General features: G+C 44.2%; 1 protein-coding gene across 7 annotated transcripts in view; it reads right to left on the minus strand.

Annotated features, from left to right (window-relative positions):
* slc4a5a (solute carrier family 4 member 5a) overlaps nt 1–26,986 on the minus strand; it is an 85,453-nt gene that overhangs the window by 18,670 nt on the left and 39,797 nt on the right. For 5 of the 7 annotated variants that reach the window (XM_068001259.1, XM_068001261.1, XM_068001258.1 and 2 more), the window contains 12 exons: nt 26,203–26,290; nt 24,986–25,140; nt 24,590–24,715; nt 21,991–22,165; nt 18,815–18,948; nt 15,863–16,134; nt 11,844–11,905; nt 9,999–10,199; nt 8,660–8,773; nt 7,438–7,551; nt 4,167–4,328; nt 203–381 (listed from right to left, as the gene is read on the minus strand). In XM_068001259.1, the coding sequence (XP_067857360.1) occupies nt 203–381; nt 4,167–4,328; nt 7,438–7,551; nt 8,660–8,773; nt 9,999–10,199; nt 11,844–11,905; nt 15,863–16,134; nt 18,815–18,948; nt 21,991–22,165; nt 24,590–24,715; nt 24,986–25,140; nt 26,203–26,290 (1,782 nt within the window). The remainder of the gene's footprint in view (nt 1–202; nt 382–4,166; nt 4,329–7,437; nt 7,552–8,659; nt 8,774–9,998; nt 10,200–11,843; nt 11,906–15,862; nt 16,135–18,814; nt 18,949–21,990; nt 22,166–24,589; nt 24,716–24,985; nt 25,141–26,202; nt 26,291–26,986) is intronic. The other 2 variants (XM_068001265.1, XM_068001263.1) reach the window with 1 other exon arrangement.

Below are 26,986 nucleotides of genomic sequence, written 5' to 3' on the forward strand. Positions count from 1 at the left end.
AGTTCGATCCACTTGTCAAGATGGAACGTTTGCAAGTTTAAGGGTTGGATTGGTCAGTATTTTGCAGTCACAGAACGTGGCTATGAAGCTTCGGTGGAAAGCAGCTTCTGACCTCTCCAAACTTGGCGATACTCTTCCTTTATCTCACCGTACAAGTGTTTACAACTTAAAAAATTAAGACAACAGCTCTGTGCTCACGTACCTCACCCCAAGGAACTGCGGCTGCTCTCCAGGTGCGCTCGTTTCTGTTTCCATTTTTAAGCCATCAATGTGAGCGATGGAAATAACAGTTGCTGCTACATACCATGGAAGGCCCATAAAAGAACAAACTGCCAATAGAAGACCAACCCAGAACAGATCCAGGTGGTAACCAGCTCCTTTCTGTAGCACAGATGGAGAAATAGTTTAGTTTGCCCAAATGTGACACTGGTTCTGTACATGTTTGAATACAAAGAGACTCGGGACTTTCCTTGACGTGTTAAATTGTCAAATATTCCTTTATGTAAAAAACTGAGACCTTTCACACACACTTCTATCACTCTTTGTTGCCACATATTATCGAGAAAATTGCTTAATTGCAACCTGCCTGCGATCTAATGTTTCACGTGAAACTCTTTGATGTGAGAACAAATCTTCTGTATTAGTCATGATGTGCAGGGAGAGTGCTGTGCACATCCCACACTGACTCCATTCAGCTCATTGAAATGGAACTGAATGGCCTAATTTTGGGGGGGGGAATTGCACACACAATGTCTGCTCCCATGCTTTGTTGAGCCATCTCTTTATTATTGCATAAAAAAACACGAGAAAGTGTAAAAAAAAATTTTAGGAATATATGATAAGTCGGGACAGGAATTTTTTATTTGAAAATTATTTTAAACAAAAGACAGCTATGGTATTGCATCAGTCCTGGATGACAAACTCATAACCTTCTCCAAAGCACAACATTTGCACCATCTGTACCAGATTTAATTGCAGTTTCCACCCCCGCCCCTCCCACCACGAACACTTGCCCCACACTAAAGTTGGAGGTTTCCCAAACTAAAACCTCGTTTCCCTGTGATGTCAAGGATGTGGGTGGGAGCTCGAGGTGACAGGCTCCAGGCCTGATGATTGGTGGTCAAAGCGAATACCCCACGCCCAGTGGAAGGTATCAGGGGTCCAGGTGGCCCAAGGCTGGAGTCCTGAAGTAGGATCCGAGGTGGATGCAGGTAGCCTGTGACTGGACCCTGAATATTCAACAAAGGAGAGAAAATCGGGTTGGGGTTGGGATGGGTGGGCCAAGGTCTGAGGCCTAGACTAAGTATACAGAGGGTGGTGGCGAAGGGAGAGAGCTGGTGGATAAAGAGAAAGGTGTTGTGGGGGGAGGACGTTGGCAGCCCTGGAACCCAAATTCGAACAGGACAGAAGTTACAGGGACAGCGATAGCACTGAGGGACGGTGAAGCGGGTTGGAGGCAGGGCTGAGAGGCCCGACTGAGCTGGGAGTCATGGCTGCGAGGAACCACATCAAGTGATCTGCTCCAGCCAAATCAGGAAGGATTGGTTACCAAAATTCCCAAATTGATGAAAGGTGAAAAACTGAAGAGATGAACTTCAAAAACAGCATATTTACCGGGTCAGTTAAAAATATCGATTGAAAACATTCAATTGGCAGCAATCTAATTCAACCTGGTTGTAACACAGTAAACCATTCTGCTTCCTCAGAATATGAGAAATAGGAGCTGCAATAGTCCATACGGCCCCTTGAGCCTGCTCTGCCATTCAATAAGGTCATGGCTGATCTTCAACCTCAACTCCATTTTCCCGCCCGATCCCCACATCCCTTGATTCCCTTAGAGTCCAGAAATTTGTCGATCTCAGTCTTGAATATATTCAACGACAGAGCATCCACAGCCTTCTGGGGCAGAGAATTCCAAATATTCACGATCCTCTGAGTGAAGAAATCCCTTATCATCTCAGTCCTAAATGTCCGACCCCTTTTCCTGAGACTATGTCCCCTAATTCTAGATTCTCCAGCCAAAGAAACATCTACCCTGTCAAGCCCTCTTAGAATCTTATATTTTTCAATGAGATCACCTCTCATTCTTCTAAACTCCAGAGAGTATAGGTCCATTCTACTCAATCTTTCCTCATAGGACAACCCTCTCATCCCAGGAATCAATCCACTGAACCTTTGTTGCACCGCCTCCAAGGCAAGTATATCCGTCCTTAGGTAAGGAAACCAAAACTGCACATAGTTCTCCAGGTGTGGTCTCACCAAAGTCCTGTACAATTGCAGCAAGACTTCCTTAGTCTTGTACTCCAATCCCCTTGCAATAAAGGTCAACATACCTTTATTGCAAGGGGATTGGAGTACAAGGACACCGAAATCCCTCTGAACACCGACATCCCTCTGAACACCGACATTTAATAGTTTCTCATCATTTATAAAATATTCTGTTTTTCCATTTTTTCCGACCAAAGTGAATAACCTCACATTTCCCCACGTTATATTCCATCTGCCACCTTATTATCCACTCACTTAACCTGTCGATATCCCTTTGCAGACTCTTTGCGTCCTCCTCACAGCTTACTTTCCCGCCTAGCTTTGTATCGTCAGCAAACTTGGTCCCTTCATCTAAGTCACCAGTATAGATTGTAAATAGCTGAGGCCCAAGCACCGATCTCTGCGGCACTCCACTAGTTACAACCTGCCAACCCGAAAATGACCCGTTTATTCCGACTCTCTATTTTCTGTCCGTTAACCAATCCTCAATCCATGCTAATATATTAACCCCAACCTCACGAGCCCTAATCTTATGTCACAACCTCTTATGTGGCACCTTATCAAATGCCTTTTGAAAATCCAAATATACTACATCCACTGGTTCCCCCTGAACTACCTTGCTAGTTGCACCCTCAAAAAACTTGAAGATTTGTCAAACATGATTTCCCGTTCATAAAACCATGCTCACTCTGCCGAATCGTTTTATGACTTTCTAAGTGCCCTGTTACTATGGCCTCAATAACAGATTCTGGCATTTTCCCTACTACTGATGTCAGGCTAACTGGTCTGTAGTTACCTGTTTCTCTCTCCCTCCTTTCTTGAATAGCAGGGTTACATTTTCTACCTTCCAATCCACGGGGACTGTTCTAGAATCTCGGGAATTCTGGAAGATCAAAACCAATGCATCCACTATCTCTGCCGCCACTTCTTTTAAAACCCTAGGATGTAGGCCATCAAGTCCAGGGAATTTGTTAGCTTTTAGTCCCATTAATTTTGCTAAAAATTTTTCTTTACTAATTTTAATTACTTTAAGTTCCTCCCTGTCATTAAACCCTTGGTTCCCCAATATTTCTGGCATGTTTTTTGCGTCTTCTACTGTGAAGACAGATATAAAATATTTGTTTAACATCTCTGCCATTTCCTTATTCTCCATTTTAATTTCCCCTGTCTCTGCAGCTAAGGGACCCACGTTTACTTTCGCTAACTCTTACAATCTGTTTTTATATTTCTTACTAATTTACTCTCATTCAATTTTCTCCCTCATCAATTTCTTGGTCATCCTTTGCTGATTTCTAAAACTTTCCCAATCCTCAGGCTTACTACTCTTTTTGGCAGCATTGTAAGCCTCTTCTTTCAATCTAATACTATCCTTAACTTCTCTAGTGAGCCACGGTTGGGTCACTTTTCCTGTGGAGATTTTATTCCTCAAGGATATGTATATTCATTGGGAATTATTAATTATTTCTTTAAATGTTCACCATTGCTTATCTACCATCATATCTTTTATTCTAATTTCCCAATCTACCTGAGCCAACTCTCCCCTCATATCTACGTAATTGGCTCTGTTTAAATTTAAGACCCTAGTTTCGGACTTAACTCCTTCACTCTCAAACTCTATATGAAATTCAATCGTATTATGATCACTCTTCCCCAGAGGATCCTTTATTATAATTTACTAATTAATCCTGTCTCATTACACAATACTAGATCTAAAATTGCTGGTTCCCTAGTTGGTTCCTCGGTATATTCTTCTAGAAAACTGTCTCTGATGCATTCCATTCCTGCAGGAATACCATTGAAGTTTCAGATAGCTGCACTCTTTACCCTAAATTAACTGTTGCTATGGAATCAAAGCATCTGTAACAACCTAGCCTGGCACTGAACAACCTGCCACCTACCTTCAGTTTGTGCTCCTTCCTGTTGACAATTACTGCTGTGATTTGTTGGTCCATGAAGATCAAGATAGTGACTAGTACAGCAGGTAGAACACTGGCAAGGTAGGCCCACCATGGGTTTTTACCAAAGGGAATAATAAACCACCCTCGATCTGAACGGGTCGGCTGCAGGAAAAGGTTTGAAAAAGGTAGATATTCAGTTAGTTTGTATTTTTTTTCCCAGAAGTGATCATGAGTTGTATAACTTGACAACATTTACCTCAGCCTGACGTTGTGGAGATATTACAGTACAATAAAACTGGACTATTGGAGTACTGAGGTTATTGGAATGTTCCGAAGTATTGGGCCAGAAATCGCTCCCGAGGTAACGGAGGGGCTCAAAAGCGCTCTCAGTTGTTCGTGGTGAATTGAAGGAGCAAGTCCCGCGTTTGCACACGCTCAGTGAAAGGCGGAAATCCGGAACTTGCTCCGAGTGCAGGCGATGTGACAGCTTCGAATTAAAGGGCCATCGCATGCTGCAATCAGAGAAATCATTAAAAGATCCCAAACCTGCTTATCTGTCCAGCTGGAAAGTAACTAATTACGCCACCAAACAGGTAAACTTAAAAAAAAAAGCAAGTCTAAACTAAGCTTTAACAGCGCGATTAGTCTTAATGATGGCCAAACAACTAAAAATTAACTTTTAAAAATGTGGAGTCTCATGCCTTATTTTAATAGATTTTGGTCATTAAAATTTTTATTTTTTAAAATGAAAATATTAATTTTATTTACTTTTCCTTTCTGTCTCTTTAATTCAATTATTTCTTTGACTTTTTAATTAAAAAAAATTAGAACTTTTATTTACAATAACATCCAGAATACTAACTTTAAATGAATGAAGTCTGCTTGCCTGCTTGAGCAATGCAGCCTGAATCTGTGGACGGGACTTTTCCTGACAGATTTTGTGGGCCTGTCTTCTCCTCGCACAGACTCTTCCAGCTGTGCAGCAACTCACGCTGCTCAGAGGCTGGACTGGTCACGCACATTTTGTTTAAAGTTCAAATTCAAGCAATTCGATGCCACAGAGCCCGCAGGAAGTATTTTCGTTAATTTTAACTCTCAGCAGCTGCGGTGAGCATTGCCTCGCCGTTCTGCGTGATTTCTGGCCCATTAATTCCTTTAGGGCCACAAAACTTTCTCCCCCCTCATGTTGGGATACGGTTCTGAAGGTGCTGGCAGCCATGGCACTGAGCATCGGGAAGCTATTTGAACATGATGGAGGTGGGATTGCAACAAGTAGTCTTGTCCTCACCAACCTAGATGCACGCTATTAGTGGTAATTGCTGGATAATGATCGCAATGTGGGAACAGTGGCCCCCCCTCCCCAGAATTGCATGTGGGAGGGATACAGTTTGCATGAAGGGAATGCGAATGGCTCATTTCTCTCCAATGTATTTGGTATGGCTGACTGCCGGTATCTCTCCTAACCTATTGATACACAGGCAAAATCCACCCCGCTCATTGTACTACAGTCCTTTTAGTTCCAATTCCTTCTGGGCTCCATAAGCACAGTTCTTCATTCAGTCCTTCCCCTCCCCCCCCCTCCCCCACCCCCACCCCCTCCCCCACCACCTTCTCTTCCCCCCCTCCTTTCCCAGGCTATTATAACGTAGAGTTGAAACATGTAGGTTTTGATTTATGAGCGGTAAAACTATTGGTTTAGGGCGGGGGAGTGGGACTAGCTGGATTGCTCTTGCATAGAGCCGGCACGGACTCGATGGGCCAAAGGGCCTCCTTCCGTGCTGTAACCTTTCTATGATTCTATGAGAACCCCCTGCAATTCTATTCACTCATTAGAAATTGTTAGCCAACAGCACCTCAACCTGTTCTCCTAAACTGAAGTATCCTAACTTAAAACAAGAGCCCTGTAGAACATTAATTTAACCCCCAGTACTTGTGAGTGTTGAGTGCAATACCTATGAAGTGCTTTGCCGTTTTCATCCTCACTTTCTCCCCCAAGTCATCCAAAAACGTGATATATCTCAGATGATCTCCTTGCAAGGACACAAGCAGCTGAATTGTACTTTTCCAATGTGTCTGTCCAAAATCTAGATTGTCAGAGGACACAACACTACTGAGTTCACTCGTCTTAACCCAAGCTGTCTAGGAGGCCTAAGAATTTTTGCTGTCGCAACTACAACATTTGCGAGTCGCACAGTCACTTAATGTATAGAACTACATCAAGATCTGTTATAACTGAGTTGCTGCTTTTTGGGATCACCTTCATTGTTCATAGTCCAGATATCTGTAATGCTGCGTCAATCTTCAGCCGACTGGACTGGTTTCGATTGCCTGAGGGGATCGGAGAGGAATTTTCCAGATTTTTCATCCCTTTTTGGCCCTGGGATTTTTTTTCCCATCTTTTGCCTCTTTCAGGAGATTACATGGCTGCGGGGGCAGGGGCGGAGGCGGGGGTAGGGGTAGGGGTGGAGGAGAGCGTTCAGTCAGGATGCTCCAGGCATCGTGAACGTGGGGCAAGCTAGACGGACCAGCTGGTCTTTTCTAGCCCGTCATTTTTGTATGTTCGTAACGCTGAAACTAAATACTCTGAATCTAATCTGTTCATCATATCCCTAAAGCATTGGCCGTTCAGGGTGTTTCCAAATATGACTCGGCCAGTCAGCTTGGCATCCTCACAAAACAATTCTCCACACAAAAACTGGACAGCGTAACATCCCCTCGTTTAAGTTCGGAAAATGACTAACTTCACGCGGTTGATTTGGAGGTTGAAATGGTTTCTCAAATAAATTGCTTTTGTGCAATTTATTTTCAGTTTAAGAATTTAACCGTTGGCAAACTTAAGGCGCAGTGTGTCATTATTGGGAGATAGAACACGAACACCTTGTAGCATCCAGTTTGAACATCAAATATGGCTCAGGGTTCGATGCAGAATAAAGATGCCTTATTTGCATAAAACCCAATCTCAGATGAATGGCTGCTGCTGCACTTGTATCTAATTACTATTCCTGGCATCAGACATCCTTAAAGCCACTGAAATTGCATTGAAGTATGAGCAATTTTCTGCTCCAGTTCTAGAATGGGATTGAGACTAATCCAATAGATGTGAAATCGTTATAACCAGCACAGAGTGGACTTCAATCTCACCATTCAAGTCTTGATTTAAACAAGGCTCCGGACATTAGAGGTCACTTCGATAAGCCAGTGCACCATTCAATCCATTTCCTAATTATTTCATTTATCATCTTGTAACTGTGAGAAAAGCCCTTGGATTTACCTTCAGCTCGATAGGCACTTGAAGTTTTGGTGTGTTCAGTCCAAAAAGCATATCAATCCCAACAAAAATCACAATAGCCGTGAAGATAGAAAAGTCACTGATAAGTTTCCGGAGCTGAGACAGACAGACAGACAGACAGAACAGATGGCAAAACCATCCAGACATAGGTATCACATAAGAAGAGAATAAGGACCAATGAGGAAAAGAAAGAGGAAGAATTAGAATTTTAAGTATTTTCAACATTGGTTAGAGGAAAGAAGTTATGTTTCATCTCAAATAATGTGACCCACATCAAATCTTCCCCAGTTACACCAGACGCTGGTAACCATGATATTCAGTGCGCTAAAGGTTGAGCTCTTGAGATAAATTTTGGTTTGCGGTGGGGGAGTAATTCTCAAAGAGTTGCTGATTTCCAGAGTGCATCAAGTCTGTTGGCTGAGGTGTGAACACAAGTCACTGAATGAGAAAGTTGACCCATGTTAACCTTTTGAATTAACAGAGAGACACTGCTATTGGGCCCCACGTGGGATGCTCCCAAACTGCCTCCCACTGTCGAAGGAAGGTATCGGCAGAGGTGAAGCAGTTATTGATGTGAAGTGGGTGGGCAGGCGGGGGGGGATTGGACTTCAGTGGAATCTAGGAATGCCACTGTTGAAAAATAAAAATGTGTTCTTTCCCAGTTACAGTAAATTGTCCTTACCAGGGGAGCGGTATTTTGCCTGCACAGGAGACCTACCATTTCAGGCCTGCGTACTCCGCGACAAGCTGATTAACTGGTGTCAGCTCCAGGACCGTGAGTGAAAGACTTCTTTTGGAAGGGCTGAGCAAGCAAGAATTTGTGCCAGCCCAAACCTATCCAGATTGGGCATCCTCCCCCTGATTCCCTGCCAGCCAGGAGATCCAAGGGGTAATTATGATGCATGAAAAAGCCAATGTCTTCCTGGTGGAGGATTTGAATGACTAATCTGGACAGTAAACCATATGGAAGAAGAGAATTTGCCTTGGTCAAGTATTGAAGGTGTCCAGATTTGGCCCTCATGGCTCAATGAATGTAAGCCAACAAGCCCAATGAGAAAGAGGGGTGCATATTTATTAAATGTGGTGCCATGTACCCTAGAACTGCACTTCAGGCTCAGAAACAATTGGTAAGATGCCTTCTAAACTATGCATAACAATGGGGAAAATAACTGTCGATAGTAAATAGCCAAGTGGGTGTTCAAACCTTGATGTCACTGGGGATATGCAGTTTGGGTGTCTCCAATCCAACAGCAGCATCGATTCCACAGAAAACAAGAATTGAGATGACCGTGGAAAAGTCAGTGATCAGACTTCGGATCTAACGGAAAACAAAGGGATGAGTAGAAATGGGGAAGGAGACAAGCAAGGAAGGAGGTACACACATGCAGGCATCAGGGTCACAAGTGCAGGTGTGGCATTGAGGGGAAATAATCTGGTCTGCAGCCCTCGCTTCGACTACAAGGTGTATTTGGGAAGAGCAGGAGCAGCTACACTGACAGACTCAACATGGGAATTGTGAAGTTCATGAAGTTTCTGTTAAAACTTTTAAAGTTAGGAAAATAACTGGCCTTTTATCTCCCACGCCACTTTCACCTGTACCCACCTTGCAAAGTGTCCAGCAAGAGGACGTTGCTTTAAATCTGCTCCCCATGCACTATTCACTCCATGTGCCATTGCTAAAGTGGCTGACCTGTCATTTCTCTGCTGCTCACAGGCCAGTTATGAATCGTGCTGCATGTCTGGGATCAAAGATGACTTCTGAATTTGGGATTTGTGCTCCGTTTGTTTCATTTTTGAACACAAGTGCAGTACATGGTTTTAAAAAATTTTTTAGTTAATACTTCAACGTAGACATAGTGAGAATGGGAAGTATCCCATTGCTGATTGTCACTGGGAATCAGGGTGACAGGAGCCAGATTGTGAATTTGATAACACCAATTGGTCAAAGCAAACTTCACCTTCTTCAAAAAGCTTGTTGAAGAAAGGGGGAGAAAGAAAATTGGAATGAACACTTGCTTTTAGAACCATTTGCACACTGACAATAAACAAGTGGCACATTTGACATTTTTGAAGCAACTTCAACAATGTTTAGCAAATCCAACTTAGTACTTGTGGACAAGATGATTTCCACCCAGCGGTGTAATTTTGTTGCCCTGCTAGTACCGCTGATCATCTGTTCGATTTCGTGATTCACAGCATGTTGGCTGTCGACTACATTCTCGCACAGATAGGCTGGATGTCAATCTCGTGCCTCTATACAGAAGTAGTGCCACTGTGGGGAGGCACTTGGCTCTTCAGACCACTGGGTTGAGGCAAGATGCCTCTTGGAGGCAAGTCTCACACGTTTCTAAGTTGCTAGCTCTACGGCAGTTTTGGGAAAGGTCTTAGGAGCACGGTGCCTGCTTTTCTAATCGGCCAGAGATAATGTTTGGCTGATGGAGACCCAACAACAAGGAGTAAACAATGGCCCGAGGAAGAGACGGGTAATTCTACTGTGAACTTACGCAGTCCAAAATCCAGAGGTGCTTCAGTGGAGCACTTACCTTGGTAGGGAAATAGCGACTGAACTTGAATTTCTTGAGCGCCACGGTCAAGGAGTAGGTGCCAAAGAAGAGGATGAAAGACATTAGAGCCAGGTCTGGAACATACTTGCAGGACTTTCCAACTAGGTTCCCACCATATTTGAGGCAGTCCTTCTTGCTGAGCTGACTCCAGTCCAGTGCTGTTGTGTTGACAACATTGTACTTGGGACAGAAAGAAGAAAGTCAAGATTCTGTAAGAAAAATCTCAGCTGATAAACGCATTACCTGGGCGGGATAACGACACAAACTCCTGTTGCTTTAAACAGGTTTGTTAAAAGCTCCAAATGCACATGCACTGCAGCCTCCCCCATTAAACAAACACTTGTATAGTGTCAGCATTGGCTCATTGGTAGCACTTTCACCTCTGAGTCAGAAGGTTGTGGGTTCAAGTCCCACTCCAGAGGCTTGAACACATCATCCAGGCTGACACCTCAATGCAGTGCTGATGGAGTGTTGCACTGTCAGAGGTGCCATTTTCGGATGAGACATTAAACCGAGGACTCAGGTAGACAGAGTTCTCCCTGGTGTCCTGGCCACGATTTATCCCTCAACCAACATCGCTAAAACAGATGATCTGATCATTATCTCATTGCTCTCGGTGGGAGCTTGCTGTGTACAAATTGGCTGCCATGTTTCCTACATTACAACAGTGACCACACTCAAAATACCTCATTAGCTGTAAAGCACTTTGGGTCGTCCTGAGGTCATGAAAGGCTCTATAGAAATGTAAGTTCCTTCTTTCTTTGTGACTCCAGAATTCACAGGGAAGCCATGATTATTAAGTTGTCAGCTAATGCTAAATATACATTAGATCTTAATCTGTTAATCATAACTTTAGTTGGGAATTGAGGACTTCTCAGAGTTGAAGTTGCAGTTTTGGTGTTTTGTACTTAGAGTTGCAGAAGTTCTCACCCAGGGGTTTTTTTTAGTTCCAATATTTTCTAACTAGAAAAGTTGCTTTTGGCCATTTGTACCTGGCAAGAAAACGGAACTCCTGACTTCATATGGGTCAGGTTGCTCCATCCAGACAGCTGGAGAAACGAGGCAAATGGTTGATCTCTCACCTTTGCCATAGAAACATGGAAAACGCGATCATAATTGGTCACTGAAGCTGTGCATAACCCCTCATTAGGCACTGAATCAGCGTGTCATTAACAAGGAGCTTCCAGGTTGCAAGAATGTGCATACACACAACTTAAAGTTCACAGAAACTTTCTCTTCCTGAACTGGCAGCTCCTGTTAGCTGTTGCGGTATTTAAAAAATTTATTCTTGGGGTGTGAGCGTCACTAGCAAGGCCGGCATTTATTGCCTATCTCTAGTTGCCCCTCAAGAAGATGGTGATGAGACGTCTTCTTGAACTCCTGCAGTCCGTGTGGTGAACGTTCTCCCACAGTGCTGTTAGGTCAAAATCCTGGAACTCCCTACCTAACGACAATGAAGAAACAATGATTTATGCCCAAGTCGGGATGGTGTGTGACTTGGAGGGGAACCTGGAGGTGATGGTGTTCCCACATGCCTGCTGTCCTCGTCTTTCTAGGTTGCGGGTTTGGGAGGTGCTGTCGAACTTGGGAGGTGTGTGCTTGCAGTTCTCAATTTCTACCCAGATGTAAGAAATAGCGGGTGAATTTGTGCTATGGGTAAGGTCGAGAATATGTCTTTTCTAGTTTCACTACTTGATGGTTGCTATGGAAAACGGTGACCCAAACTGTCCTGCTTTGCCTGCTGATGGAGTCTGAAGAAAATAGCTCTTGCAGAGATAAAGAAGGGAAACGGTCAAATCATGGAAATGAAAAGCGAAAACTTACCAAAGAAATATCAGTGTTGTTCAGAGCCAGTGCATCTGAAGCATTGAAGAAAGTTGTATTCACTGTGAGGCAACAAAATTGTGTGTTTAGTATGATTAGCAAAATCTCAGCGTTATAGACTTTGATAAGGTTGATCCTCCGTGTCTCCATATGACCAACCTTTAGCAAAACTCTAAATCTGACCTCTGGGAGCTGCGATAACATTCTATTATTTTCTTCTCTTCCTTGCTCTGTGAGCAAAGTGTTTGACTGTGATGCCACACACAGCAAATGAGTTTGAATTGCCTCCTACTACGGATTGTGGGAGATGTCTTGCTTTCCATCCTCTCTCTCTGTGACCTGGGGCCAATATTTATCCCTCAACCAGCATCATTAACACAAGTGATCTGGTCATTATCACGTTGATGTTTGTGGGATCTTGCTGTGCGCAAATTGGCTGCCCCGTTTCCTACATCACAACAGCGACTACACTTCAAAAGTACTTCATTGGCTGTAAAGTGCTTTGGGACGTCCTGAGGTTGTGAAAGGCGCTATATAAATGCAAGTTCATTCTTTTTTAAGATTGGTTACCCACCCTGCTGAAGGCAGGAAATGACTGGGGTGAAAAGTTGAATTTACTCTGAACAAGGAAAGGTGCTTTTCTCGGGCGATTTGGTCATGAGGAGTACTTTCTGGTTACCAAAACTAACTGGGGGAGGGTGTGAGCCAATGTTAAGTACAGCTCGTGACTGCATCCGTGAGATCTGGGCCTCATTCTTAACCTGATTTGTCCGTGGTATAACCTGCCCAGTAAACACCACGTCATCAATTACCACTCGAACATGAACCCAAGGACTAGCAGCAAGGAAGCTGCCCGAATGGGGAATGAGCCCAAAAGCTCAGGAAATGTAGAGTTAAACGCCAGTGGTAAAATCAGACACCTGTGGGGGTTGGCCTTGGTTTCGATTGCAGAATAAATCTCACGAATGAGACTATTCCCTCCTTGGATTTATAGGAGCTATAGAGAGTGAGATTGTCCCAAGAAACAATCAGTCGTGCAGTTCAGAAATCTAACCTTGCTCACACCCCTGCAAATGTTAATACCATGTCTAAATGACTTGGAAATAAAGGTGAACATCTTCATTACTTGGAAATAAAGGTGAACATTCTGAGAAGCTTAAATAATTTCTAAATCCCATATATTGAAAATGTCTGAACTCGCTTCTGATTTAAGATGTATGAGCAGTCAAAGGGGGCAGACTCCCTAAACTGAAAAGTATTACCCGAATCAGGTTGCAACAAACAGTTCAATTCTCTCTTTCATCTTAAATGTATTTGAAAGACTTTGGGCTGAAGTCAAACCCGGTGTTTGAGTGGCACCATGAGTTAATTTGATCCCTTTAACTTACAGTACAAACACAAGCTTGTTCATTGATCTGCACAAAGTCTTCATTCACTAAAGGTTTCCGTGCAGATTATTCATGTGGTGTGTTGCTGTTCAATCTCTAAATCATACTTCCAATATATTTACAGTTCACCTGCCGCTATTCATTGAAGACACAACAACTTGCATTTATATAGCACCTTTAACGGAGTAAAACGTCCCAAGGCGCTTCACAGGAGCGATTATCAAACAAAATTTGATACCGAGCCGCATAAGAAGATATTAGGACAGGTGACCAAAAGCTTGGTCAAAGAGGTAAGTTTGAAGGAGACTCTTAAAGGAGGAGAGAGAGGTCGAGAAGTGGAGAGGTTTAGGGAGGGAATTCCAGAGCTAAGGGCCTCAGCAGCTGAAGGTACAGCCGCCAATGATGGAATTGGGGATGTGCAAGAGGCCAGAATTGGAGGAGCGCAGAGATCTCGGAGGGTTGTAGGGCTGGAGGAGGTTACAGAGATTGGGAGGGGCGAGGCCATGGAGGGATTTGAAAACAAGGATGGGAATCTTAAAATGGAGGCGTTCCCGGACCAGGAGCCAGTGTAGGTCAGCGAGCACAGGGGTGATGGGTGAACGGGACTTGGTGTGAGTTAGGATACGGGGCAGCAGAGTTTCGGATGAGCTCAAGTTTATGGAGGGTGGAAGATGGGAGGCCGGCCAGGAGAGCATTGAAATAGTCGAGTCTGGAGGTAACAAAGGCATGGATTAGGGTTTCAGCAGCAGATGAGCCGAGTCAGGGGCTGAGACGGGCGATATTACGGAGGTGAAAGTAGGCGGTCTTGATGATGGAGTGGATATGGGGTCTGAAGTTCACCTCAGGGTCAAACAGAGATTTTCCCTGGGGACCCAAACCATGGCGGTACCTTGGATTTGAAGGAAGCACCTGCTGTGAAACAGTGTATCATGACTTCATCCTTTTCAAATCCCTACCTTCCAGAGAATTATCAACCTGCCTGCCTCCAGACTAGTCAGGGAGAGAAGATCAATCCCATTACATTTCAATATCCCACAGAATGGCTGCAGGTTGGTGGGGATGTGCAATCTCTTCAATTTGCACACATTTAACATTTTTTATTAATTTTTAATCAGGGCAATTTTTGTCTCATTACACTCCTGTGAAGCGCCTTGGGACGTTTTTACCACATTAAAGGCGCTATATAAATGCAAGTTGTTGTTGTTAATTACATTATGATAATTGGTAAACTGAACGGCAATGCTACTTCCAATAATTGTAAGGAGTCTTACAACACCAGGTTATAGTCCAACAGTTTTATTTGAAATCACAAGCTTTCGGAGCTTTCCTCCTTCACTCACTCACCTGACGAAGGAGGAAGCCTCCGAAAGCTTGTGATTTTCAAATAAAACTGTTGGACTATAACCTGGTGTTGTAAGATTCCTTACATTTGTCCACCCCAGTCCATCACCGCCATCTCCACATCATGACTACCAATAATGGCAATAAGGGAACGTTCTTTCGGAAGAGAAAGATGTCATTTAATTTATGCATGGTGCCTTTATAGTTCAGAACAGTCAGCCGTCCAATACACAAACAGTCAATCCTGGGAAGGGTCAAAGATAAGGGAGGATGACTGCATTCATTTGAATGGAGAATTTCTGAGGCTAGAAGCTCCATTCCCAACACATTGTAATTAGCAGGTACTATAAAACATTAACGTCAAACTAAACCTAGACGGGAATAGTTTCAATTACAGGTCGAGTCAAAGTGGTCAGACATAGGGGGAGGAAAGAGGAAAACCAAGATCGACAGGCTGTAAGAAAGGTTTCATAAAGATACTCACCCAGGATTGAAAACAGCCAGAGTTTGCAATAGATATAAAGATAGTAAATAATCAGTTACAATAGTCAAATTAACAGCACTTGACAAAAACCCATTCATTCAAAGAAAACTCATTTAGAGATGAATGCCCCCCCTGTGATCACCATGGACAAGAATTGTCTATAATATAAAGAACCTTTTCAGGCCAAATCAGTCCTGTTTCTCTTGGTTGTTGGTGTGGTCACATCTGCTCCATGTACTTCGCCTGACAGATTTCAGAGCATTGGCAAAAATAATTGTGTACGTGCAGTTGCCTAAAGTGGGAGAGTCACAACCTTCGCTTCTGGCCGTGGACCTTCCCCGATGTTAACAGAAGGTGTGTACAAGCCGCTGATGCAGAAACTCTGTTGCTGCCGGCCGAGGCTGGCCTTTATGGGCAGCAATGCAGTTTCTGCATCAGCAGCTTGCACAGATCTTCTCTGGCATGAAGGGGTACAGTCCTCAGAGAGTTTGGTACCTGCAAGTGGGAATTCTGAAAGCGTGAAGACACTTTAGGCCCGATTTTAACCCTGCCTGCCTGACGGTAACAGGGCAGGCGGGTGGTTGTGTACTTAGCGCTGCACGACAATTCAGATAAACTACGGGATCCACTAGTCTTAAAAATGGACAGAAACTAGTTCGAAAAATTGGCTACTGCAGGTTCATCTCTAACAGAAGGGAGGCAAGAGGAGAAATAAGGCATGAAACTCTGAAAACTAGTTTTGATATTAAGACATTTCTATTAATTTTTTCCTTTCTCTCCCCTCTCGGAGTTGATGCCTAACTCACCTGGATATGGAGCCACACACTCACACTTGTACGCAGTCATGTCGTCTGGTTTGTAGCCAGAGTTGATGGGGTAGTAGTTGAAGGCCCCGATCATTTTTTTGATGGCGTCGTAGATGAAGATGAGGCTGATGAGCATGGAGAACCCTTCCTCTGTAAAACGGGTGATGTACTTAATGATGAAGCTGGCGTCAGAGGCAACGAGAAGAAGGCACTGAATGGCAGAATTGAGACCAATCCAGAGCCGGAATTCGAGGTAGTCTATATCATTGCCTCTGCAAGAGAGAAATGTGCCCTTTAGATTGACTATTACAAGGATAAGTAAGCATTAAGTGCTGAGGGTAATTGTGTCAGACCAGCGGTGTTTCTGACTGGTGAAGGATTTAAAACTAAAGCACTGAGTGCAGTAATACTGATGGAAATCAAAATTCCATTTCCACCGGCACTACACTGGTTTGGCACTGGAATCAAGTGACCATGAAGCTGCTGGATTGCCATAAAGACTAATGTCCTTCAGGGATGGGAACGTGCCATCCTAACCTGCCGGTTGCTCCATTACGCACACAGCATGGTTGACCCTTCATGCCTTCTGAAGTGGCCTGGCGACCCACACAGTTGCCCACGGCAACCGGGGATGGACAATAAATACGGTCCAGCCTGCGTTTCCCACATCCGAAGAATAAATATTTTAAAAGGCCGTATTGGGTTCAAATGATTTCCCTGAGACAGGGTCCAAAATCTCCTGTTCTGTTATGAAAATAAACAAACGTCAAGTCATGGGCAAGCACCTCCCTCCTCAAGGGATATACTTACCTTAGAGCCGGTGTAACAAAGGTTCACTAGATTGATTCCTGGGATGAGAGGGTTGTCATATGAGGAGAGATTGAGTAGAATGGGCCTATACTCTCTGGTGTTTGGAAGAATGAGAGATGATCTCATTGAAACATATAAGATTCTGAGGGGGCTTGACAGGGTAGATGCTGCGAGGCTGTTACCCCGAGCTGGAGAGTCTAGAACTAGGGGTCATAGTCTCAGGATAAGAGGTCAGCTATTCAAGACTGAGGTGAGGAGGAATTTCTTTACTCAGAGGGTTGTGAATATTTGGAATTTTCTATCCCAAAGGGCTGTGGATGCTCAGTCATTGAGTATATTCAAGGCTGAGATCGATAGATTTTTGAATTAAGGGATCTGGGGATCAGGCGGGAAAGTGGAGTTGAGGTCGAAGATCAGCCATGATCTTATTGAATGGCGGAGCAGGCTCGAGGGGCCGAATGGCCTACTCCTGCTCCTATTTCCTATGTTCCGATGTTTCTCAGCCTGGTTGAGATTGTGATCTGGTTGCATGAGTTAACTTGGTATAAACTTGGACTCGGATGCACTGCACCGAAGGCCGTGTCGCACACGATGCAGTTTGTGAATTCCAGCTGCCTTCACCACTAAATGAGCATTCGGCTTCCAAGTAGAAAGATTTACTGAATTATAATCTGTTGCATTTTTTGATTACTGCTGAAAAAAAACTCACCCCCCTCCAGCTTTTTGGTCATGGTTCAGTCTGCACAAATGGGAGATTGATTAAAGCTGTTTTTGAAGGTATTACTGGAAAACTTGAAGTGACATTCCTGACGGAGTCAAAATGTCCTTGACGCACCTGTGTGTCTGTCAAGCAGTAGGCGAATTTAGAATAATTTTTTAATGTTGCATGCTCCGTGACTGAAGTCACAACTTATTATTTGCCCGACACTCTTGTGTTCTTCTTGTTCTGCATTATCTCACTCCTTTTAAGATGAGACATAGAAGGAGCACCCCCTCCCCATGGCTCAATGTGTTGAGCCAGTGATTAGCTGAACCACACAGACCAGAAAGGTCCCAGGTTTGATCTGTGCTGAGTTAGTTGGTATCAGCGAGGGCAGTGTTAGGGCTACTATTGCCCTGGGCTGAAGAGGGCAAAATTAGTCAGAAATTCCTTTGATATCAACCGAGCGGAGGTTTCAGATGCCCTGCCATTGACCGTGGGTAATAAGAGATACGGGACCAAGGCGGGCAGATCAGCCACGATCTCACTGAATGGCGGAACAGGCTCGATGGGCTGAATGGCCTCCTCCTGTTCCTATGGTTGACGCTCATAGTCATGACTCTAACAGAAGAATGGCCGCTTGGGCAGGGTATTGGAGGATGGTCAACGGCCATGGAACCACGTCCAGCAACAACTTTCAGGAGAGGTTAGAGGAGAAAACTGGTGAACAAAAGAGTTGGGGGATGAGAGCGTTCAGTGTTGGTTAAAGAACAAAGTGGGAAATGCTCTGCACAAATATTGGAAGCTCAGAGAATACAGATTGGGTGCAACTGTTCATCTGCAGTAAGAGCAATGCTCTCAAATTTGCAAAGTAAGATTGTAAATAGTTAGATCTACCATTTTCCTCACGATCATTTGAAAGAGCAGTTTAAAATCATAACTATTACCTTTTAAGTAACATTTTAAGAAGAAGGACCCCCTCCTCACCCCCAACCCCTGGCTCCTCTCCTTGATTACAAACTCAAAACTCTCTTCCCCCCCCCCCCCCCCCCCAAAAAAAGCTGTTGAGGCTGGGGGGTCAATTGAAAATTTCAAAACTGAGATTGACAGATTTTTGTTAGGCGAGGGGATTAAAGGTTACAGAATCGAGGCGGGTAAATGGAGTTAAGATACAGATCAGCCATGATCTAATTGAATGGCGGAACAGGCTCGAGGGGCTGAATGACCTTCTCCTGTTCCTAATGTTCCTATAAAATTTGCAACATATCCCTCAGGCTTAATAAATGATGGGAGTCCTATCACAGAAACGCTGTCCTGTTTCTGTTGAAAAAAAAAGGTCCTCACTTAACATGCATCTAGCTCCCTTCGGCAATAAGATAATTAAAATGACAGACATTTCCCTGCACTGTGCGCACTGCAGTTTAAGTGACCAGGATACTCACTTGCAGAAGTCAAACAGGAGCTTTTCAAAGATGAGAATTGGACCTGTACTGCTCAGGATGGTGAGGGGCTGCCCGGCGAATAAGCAGAACACAGCACCGGTGAACGCAGTGCCAAGAAAACTTTCAATTACACCCTGTTCGTGTGTAAAAAAAAAATAGTCTGTTAGTTTGAAGTAGAAGTCACTAGGTTTTCAATTGAATTGGATGTACTAGAGGTCCATGCAGCATGCAGGACTATTAATTCTTGGCCACAGCTTGAACCAATCTGCCTCGATACACTTCGTGCATCGCTGTTCCAACACATACTGTGGCGTTTGGTTGTGTTTGTGTTTCAGCTGCTCACATTAAATTTGCACTGAGTAAAAGGTAATGATTCATTCATTCACAAGATCACTTAATAGATACAGTTCAGGAAGATGATTTGGTCTACACTCGTCACCCATCCAGAACAAAACCTCCTGGTCTTCCCATAATTGCAGACAGCTGTTTCCTCAATGATTCCGGCAGGTATTCCCACCACTTCCCTCCCCATTTCACTCGGTGATCACTCTTTGTGTGAAGAACGACTTCCTGACATTGTCCTCAATTTGGTTTTCACCAGTTTGAGCTTGTGTGCCCTTGTCCAACTGGCATGGTCTCATGTGAAGTGAACCTTGTCTACATCATTTACCATCTTATATGTCCCCTTGCAATTGTTTCCTTTCAAGGGTGAATAGCCCAAGTGTCTGACGTCTTTTGCCCATAATTCAGTCTGTTGACACTAAGTGGTCAGTCTCATGACTCTTCTCTTCTCAAGGTTTGGTCTCACCACAGTCCCGTACGGTTTTAAACATAACTTCCTCTGACTCCAGCTGTGCTGTTTTGCCTCTACACCTCTGCATTCTATTTGCTTTTTATGGTTGTTCCTTCACATTGAGTAATCTTAAGCACCGTGTCCACTAAAACGCTCAGCAAATTTAAAATTGTTCATGGAATTCTTATGAATCACAGAATTTTACAGCACAGACGGAGGCCATTTGGCCAATTGTACCGATGCCTGCTCTTTGAAGGAGCGATCCAATTAGTCCCACTTCTTCTGCCCTGCAAGTTTTTCCTTTTCAAGTATCTATCCAATTCCCTCTTGAAAGTTACTATTGAAATCCACCCACCCTTTCAGGCAGTGCATTCCCGATCGTAACAACTCGCTGCGTTAAAAAAAAATGTCTCCTCATCTGTGACAGCCATTTGTTCTTCCTGTGTGAAACACATACTTGTCACTGTACAGTTTGTTTACAAGTCAGTAGACTCATGTGCAGCCGACAGGGTCAAAATGGTAATTAGGTTTGAGCATTCATGGTTCTTTAAAATGTTTTGAAAGCCTATCCCAAGATTGAATGCAGTTGCCGTGTTAATGTCCACTCCAAGCACATCACCCGGTGAAAAACTACTGGTTTCACTGCAAGATACTTGTCACACACGTATTTGCACACGGGTGATTTGGCTGTTATAGGGACCGTTCCCTAGAACCATTTGAGGTCATCAAGTCAGTAGAATAGAAGTGGAAAGCAGATTAAAGCTTTCGTTATTCTGTGGTTCCTTTTAAAAGCACAATCAGAGCCTTCTCATGCAGCTAGTGTTTCAGGGAACAGAAGATGTAATGAGTATAGTCGCAGTTGGTTACCGTGGCAGCTGGTGACACGTGCTCCGCTCACCAAGGGAGCAATAAAACTGAGAGATTTCTCGGCCACAACAGCCTCCACAATACTTGCAAAATCAAGAGTGAGGATAAGGCAGATCCCATCGTGTCAAATACAACCAGATTTCCAGCTCCAGGTCCCTTCCACCTCGCAGCAGTGTGACAAGCGTGGCGTTAGAGACAATCGAAGCATACCCCTGCACCGGTCACAAAGTTAGTGAACACTTCTCTGCTAAAAGGTCAAGCATTGCCTCCCTCCCCTCTGCAAACAGACCCTAACGTAAAACAGACTCTCACTCTTGTGGCAGCCTTTGAATTGCCACCTATAAAGAGGTCAATGTATTAGTTGGCGAGGGAAAACAGACCGAGCAAAGGATGACACTTTGACTGCTTCTTTATTTGAATGATGGGCTGGCTTGGAGCACAGAGCAGGAACTAAATGAGTTTACAGCGCCCAGTTTGGGTTTCATCGGGTTTTCAGATTTGGATCCCTCGCCCGCCCTCAACCCAACCTGGCTCTTCCTCTGACAAGAAGTACAGAGCCTCTGTACATCCGTGAATCCTGAGTAACAGTCTATCCAGAGCAGCAGGCGAATTAATGCTTAATTCATCATCTTAATGTCAACTGTGGCTCACTTTTGCCTCTGAGTCAGAAAGTCATGGGTTCAAGTCCCACTCCAGAGACTTGAGCCCGTCACCCGGACTGACACTCTCAGTACTGAGGGAGTGCTGCACTATCGGAGGTGCCGTCTTTCTGATGAGACGTTAAACCGAGGCCCCGTCTGCCCTCTCAGGCAGACGTAAAAGATCCCATGGCATTATTTCTAAGAAGAGCAGGGGAGTTCTCCCCGGTATCCTGGACCAATATTTATCCCTCAACCAACAACAGTAAAACAGATTATCTGGTCATTAACACATCACTGTTTGTGTGACCTTGCTGTGTGCAAATTGGCTGCCGCGTTTCCTACATTACAAAAGTGGTTGTAAAGTGCTTTGGGACGTCCTGAGGATGTGAAAGGTGCTATATAAATACAAGTTTTTCTTTCTTTCTTAAAAGGAAGGCAGACAGTGGTAGGGGAGCTGATAATACTGGTGTCAGATGGAGTCATTAAATACTCAACAAATCTCAATAAATGCATGCAGCTACCGAAGAATGAGATTGGCCATTGCGTCAGCCCGACTCTGCTCCCTCAGTGAGCGCGCTGCGTATGCTGATTGTTTTTTTAGGAGGTAAAGGTCTTCTTTTTAACGATAAACAAAAGAATGTTTTTTTCCCCTCGTCTGAAGGAATTCTTAGAAATCGCATGTGTTTAAAAAAAACCAATACCTGCGATTTTGTTAAAGGGTCATTAATTTCGGGGAAAATCTGACATTCTCTTGTTCTTCGATTGAAAAGGAATTTTTGGGCCCTGGTGTTTGCCGCTTCATTCTATCAATTAACGTCTGCCAGGGGCGAATCAGGACACAGCGATGGGAAGTGGCTGTGTGGTGTAGTTGTCACCTGATAATTGTCTGTCGCATCTCCCAACAATCCTCCAAAGGTGATAGCGTTGGTGATGCAGCCTAGGTATATGAAGAGGATGGTGGAAATGGACTGGATGTGAAAGCCTTCGTAGAAGTCACTGGGCAACCAAGGGAGTTTCCTCTTGATATCCAGCACCATCCCTCCGCAAAACCTGTAGTCAATGAGAAACATTTAAACTCCGGGGCGATGGTAAGAAGCAGCAGTTCATTAAGAGAAAGCTGGAGGAGTGGCTGGTATAGACAAAGATATGTACACATGTAATTTAGTACCTCCGACTACTCTAAAGCTAACTCTACTTTTCTCTGCTCATTTCTTGGACTCCAGCTCTTTCTCTGTGCTTCAAGTCTCATCTGGACCGTTACAAACCCCTTCACTATTTGCCGATTGCCTGTATTGAACAGATTTAAGGTTATTCCGTTGCACAATAAAGAACTGTAGAAATAGGTACCAGTGTTTTGATGCGGGAGGATATCTTGGTTCAGATAATGCACATGCTCCGAGTTTGGGCTTTTGAGCCCACCAGTGTTTTTTTTTTGTTATTTTATAAGGTGCTGGTGTGCGGGAGCGAGATTGGGACGGGACCCAAGGGAACAGTCCTCTGCGTAAAGTTAGCAGTGGGCAAGTGCCTTGGCAGCCGATGCCAGCGCGCAGAGGGAGAGGAAAGGCCAGAGCTGGGGAGGACTCCCTGCTGGGTCTAGCCGGGAAGCACTCCTGCTCCTCCTGGCCCTCAAGGATTTCGCATAAAAGTAATTTTTCAAAACTTACCTCGGCCTCTTCTGGCCAGCCGGAGGCTCCTGCCGTGATTCGGTTGCTGGGTTTGACACCGGGCCGGGCCGGGCCTCCCCCTGACCTTGACGTGAATTTTTGAATTTGTATTTGGCCTTCGCTTGCAGCAGGGAGCCTCGGCTAACTTCCAAGTCGGTGAAGATACGATGTCTCTGGGTGGGAAGGGAGTGACCTAAGAACGGTAAGTGGACTCGGCCTGATCTCAACCCCTCCCATGAACCATTCTCGCTGGGTGAGGCGGGGGTTAAAATCAAGGCCCTGGTGTCTATTCACCGCATCGCCCTTGGTGAAAAAACTTACCAGTGGGCAACTGCAGGTCTGAACCGACTCCCATCTCTGACATAAACTGCTGGGGTGTTTTCCTATTATTTCTCTAAAGATGGGATTTTTTTAAAAGGTTCAGTGATGATGGTGAGACTTGCCTATTAATAGACTGATGTTTCATAGAATCATAGAATCATAGAATCATAGAAGTTACAACATGGAAACAGGCCCTTCGGCCCAACATGTCCATGTCGCCCAGTTTATACCACTAAGCTAGTCCCAATTGCCTGCACTTGGCCCATATCCCTCTATACCCATCTTACCCATGTAACTGTCCAAATGCTTTTTAAAAGACAAAATTGTACCCGCCTCTACTACTGCCTCTGGCAGCTCGTTCCAGACACTCACCACCCTTTGAGTGAAAAAATTGCCCCTCTGGACCCTTTTGTATCTCTCCCCTCTCACCTTAAATCGATGCCCCCTCGTTATAGACTCCCCTACCTTTGGGAAAAGATTTTGACTATCGACCTTATCTATGCCCCTCATTATTTTATAGACTTCTATAAGATCACCCCTAAACCTCCTACTCTCCAGGGAAAAAAGTCCCAGTCTATCTAACCTCTCCCTATAAGTCAAACCATCAAGTCCCGGTAGTATCCTAGCAAATCTTTTGTGCACGCTTTCTAGTTTAATAATATCCTTTCTATAATAGGGTGACCAGAACTGTACACAGTACTCCAAGTGTGGCCTCACCAATGCCCTGTACAACTTCAACAAGACATCCCAACTCCTGCATTCAATGTTCTGACCAATGAAACCAAGCATGCTGAATGCCTTCTTCACCACCCTATCCACCTGTGACTCCACTTTCAAGGAGCTATGAACCTGTACTCCTAGATCTCTTTGTTCTATAACTCTCCCCAACGCCCTACCATTAACGGAGTAGGTCCTGGCCCGATTCGATCTACCAAAATGCATCACCTCACATTTATCTAAATTAAACTCCATCTGCCATTCATCGGCCCACTGGCCCAATTTATCAAGATCCCGTTGCAATCCGAGATAACCTTCTTCACTGTCCACAATGCCACCAATCTTGGTGTCATCTGCAAACTTACTAACCATGCCTCCTAAATTCTCATCCAAATCATTAATATAAATAACAAATAACAGCGGACCCAGCACCGATCCCTGAGGCACACCGCTGGACACAGGCCTCCAATTTGAAAAACAACCCTCCACAACCACCCTCTGTCTTCTGTCGTCAATCCAATTTTGTATCCAATTGGCTACCTCACCTTGGATCCCGTGAGATTTAACCTTATGTAACAACCTACCATGCGGTACCTTGTCAAAGGCTTTGCTGAAGTCCATGTAGACCACGTCTACTGCACAGCCCTTATCTATCATATCCTCCGAAAGGATTCTCTCACCTACAGTTGGCTATCACCTTGGAGCCTTCAGTGACCCAACATGCCGCCTCCAAAGGCTACTACATTGTAACTGTGCCAATTGAAATGTCTACCTTCCCGTCCACATCAGCTCATCCCCAGCTTCATGTGGTGCGGCCATTTCTTCATCATCACTTCCTCCTCCGCCTCCCGCTGAACCGTTCATCTGTCCTGCCTCGTTCAGAGAGTAAACAGACTTCCTATTGTAGAGACAGAGAAAGAGAGAGAGAGAGATGGTCAGTCTTCATGTGGCCCTCAAGTAACTTTGATCTGTGTTTAAAGGTAATCGAACTTGGGGGCAGAGGAATGGTTTGTTATTGGCCAAAGGAACAATAGGTCACAGTGAGAGAATGTGCTCCAAGTGAATATTCTTCAGTGTGACTGGGAACCATCTGTTTGAAAGGAGATGGAGAACGTACACAGCTCAATGAAGAAGCCCAGCAAATGGGTAGGGTTTGAAGAATTCCTACCTTTTCTCAGCTGACATTACTTTCTTGGGCGGCTCTATCCTGATCTTGGGATCCCATTCACCAGGAGGCAGGACAATGACTTCATCGAGGAATTCGTCAATCCCGGCAATCAAGTCATCTCGGTCTCTTGCTTTGTAAGCCACATCACTGAACAGCTGGTACCCAGTCCAACAAAAGCCAAAATGTACATGTCAGGCATACTAAGCTGCAGCAGAGCTCAAATAGTCACTGCACAGCACTGATGCATAATTACAGTTCAATTTATTTAATTTAAGTTCATTAATAATTAATAACAAATCCATGAACGCTGTCCAGAAAGAGGATCTCCAGCACCAAGTTTTTGAGCTTTTGGTGTGAACTCAGTCTTTTCTCTCTGCTCTCTTGGAGAAACTTTGCCTTTACTAAAATTACATCAGGGGAATTCCCATTGAGAAACCCAATGGGAGTTTAAAAAAATGGCACCAAGATGTGAGAAGCTGAGTGCCAGCAGAAAAAAACAAAGAAAAATGGTGCAGAGATGGCCGTAAACCATTGAACAAATCTTTTAACTAGACCCTTCAAATTTACTTAGCTCAGTACCCAGCAAACCTGATGACTATTATAACTGGGCACCAGGGCTGATCGAATACAACATCCGGAAAATGGCCTGTAAAATGGAGTTCAGTCATTTCCCCATTTTTTAAATATTTGTTCTCGGGATCAAGGCCGGCATTGATTACCCATCCCTAGTTTTCCCGAGAAGGTGATGGTGGGCCTTCTCTGCTGCTGTCCTTCGAGTGATGGCGTTCCCACTGTGGTGTTAGATCAGGAATTCCCCAGGAAGTAGTGCGCAGAGGGCACTGACACAAACATTTGCCCCGACATGCGCTAAAATCCAATCTAATGTCTAATATCACAAACTCTTAATTCTTGAAGGTTTCCTCTTTACCGAGTAAATTAGCTGCTCGCAGTGAAATGAGTCCCTCTAGCTGTGTTCCAGCATTAAACCAACAGGCCAATCCATCACTCTACTGTTTACTTGCATCAATATTTGGGAAGTGAGGGAATGCCAGGATAGATTCTTGTTAACTGGTCTTTTCATTAGTGAAGCTTGGTTGAATTCAGTCTTTACACGGTGCTGCTGAAGTAAATAATTGCTAATCATTTTCCTTTTACCACCTCAACGTATGATAGCATGAGCTCCACTTTTTCCAATAGGTTTTAAATTAATAACTCACGTCATCAACCATCAGCGTTGCCATTGCTCTTCCAATCTCGCTGTAAGACTTGCCTTTCCCTTGAGGACCCAAAAGAATAAAGATAAACCTGTTTGGGAAAGATGTCCAATAAGTCAAAACTGTGAACATAAAAATGCCGATCCGTCATTTCTTTTCTTTGTTCCACAGGAAATTAACCTTTTATTTATTGAAGGATATTCTTTAAGTCAGGCTGCATACCCACTGCACTGAGCTTGTTTCTGGCCTGACATCACTTACCACTCCTCAGCAGAGGGCTAAACACATTCAGAGTACAGCTGACCGACAGAGGGGTTCCAGAAGCACTGAGTATGCTTGAGGTGAACTCAGCATCAACACTGCAGTGTTCAATTGAACCATGTGTCAGCTGTCCAAGGGTTGATTAACTCCTTAATCGAACACAAGTAATTACCCGTGTCAGCTGAAGACAGTGTTTCAAAGCAACTGAATCATCGAGCTGCCGTTATGTTGGATATTTTAGCAAAGCTTATTAACAATCTGCACAGAGAAGTGAAGGACATCAACATTTAGTGGTAAGTCTCGATAACTTAAATTTGAGGCCCACCCTGTAATATTGCTTTGAATGAATTAAATTTGTGAAACATTTTTTTTACGCAGTGAGTTGTTGTGATCAGGAATGCGCTGCCTGAAAGGGCGGTGGAAGCAGATTCAATAGTAACTTTCAAAAGGGAATTGGATAAATACTTGAAGGGGAAAAATTCACAGGGCTGTGGGAGTGGGACTAATTGGATAGCTCTTTCAAAGA

This window comes from Heptranchias perlo, chromosome 20 (genome assembly GCF_035084215.1).
Source record: "Heptranchias perlo isolate sHepPer1 chromosome 20, sHepPer1.hap1, whole genome shotgun sequence".
Classification (NCBI taxonomy): Eukaryota; Metazoa; Chordata; class Chondrichthyes; order Hexanchiformes; family Hexanchidae; genus Heptranchias; species Heptranchias perlo.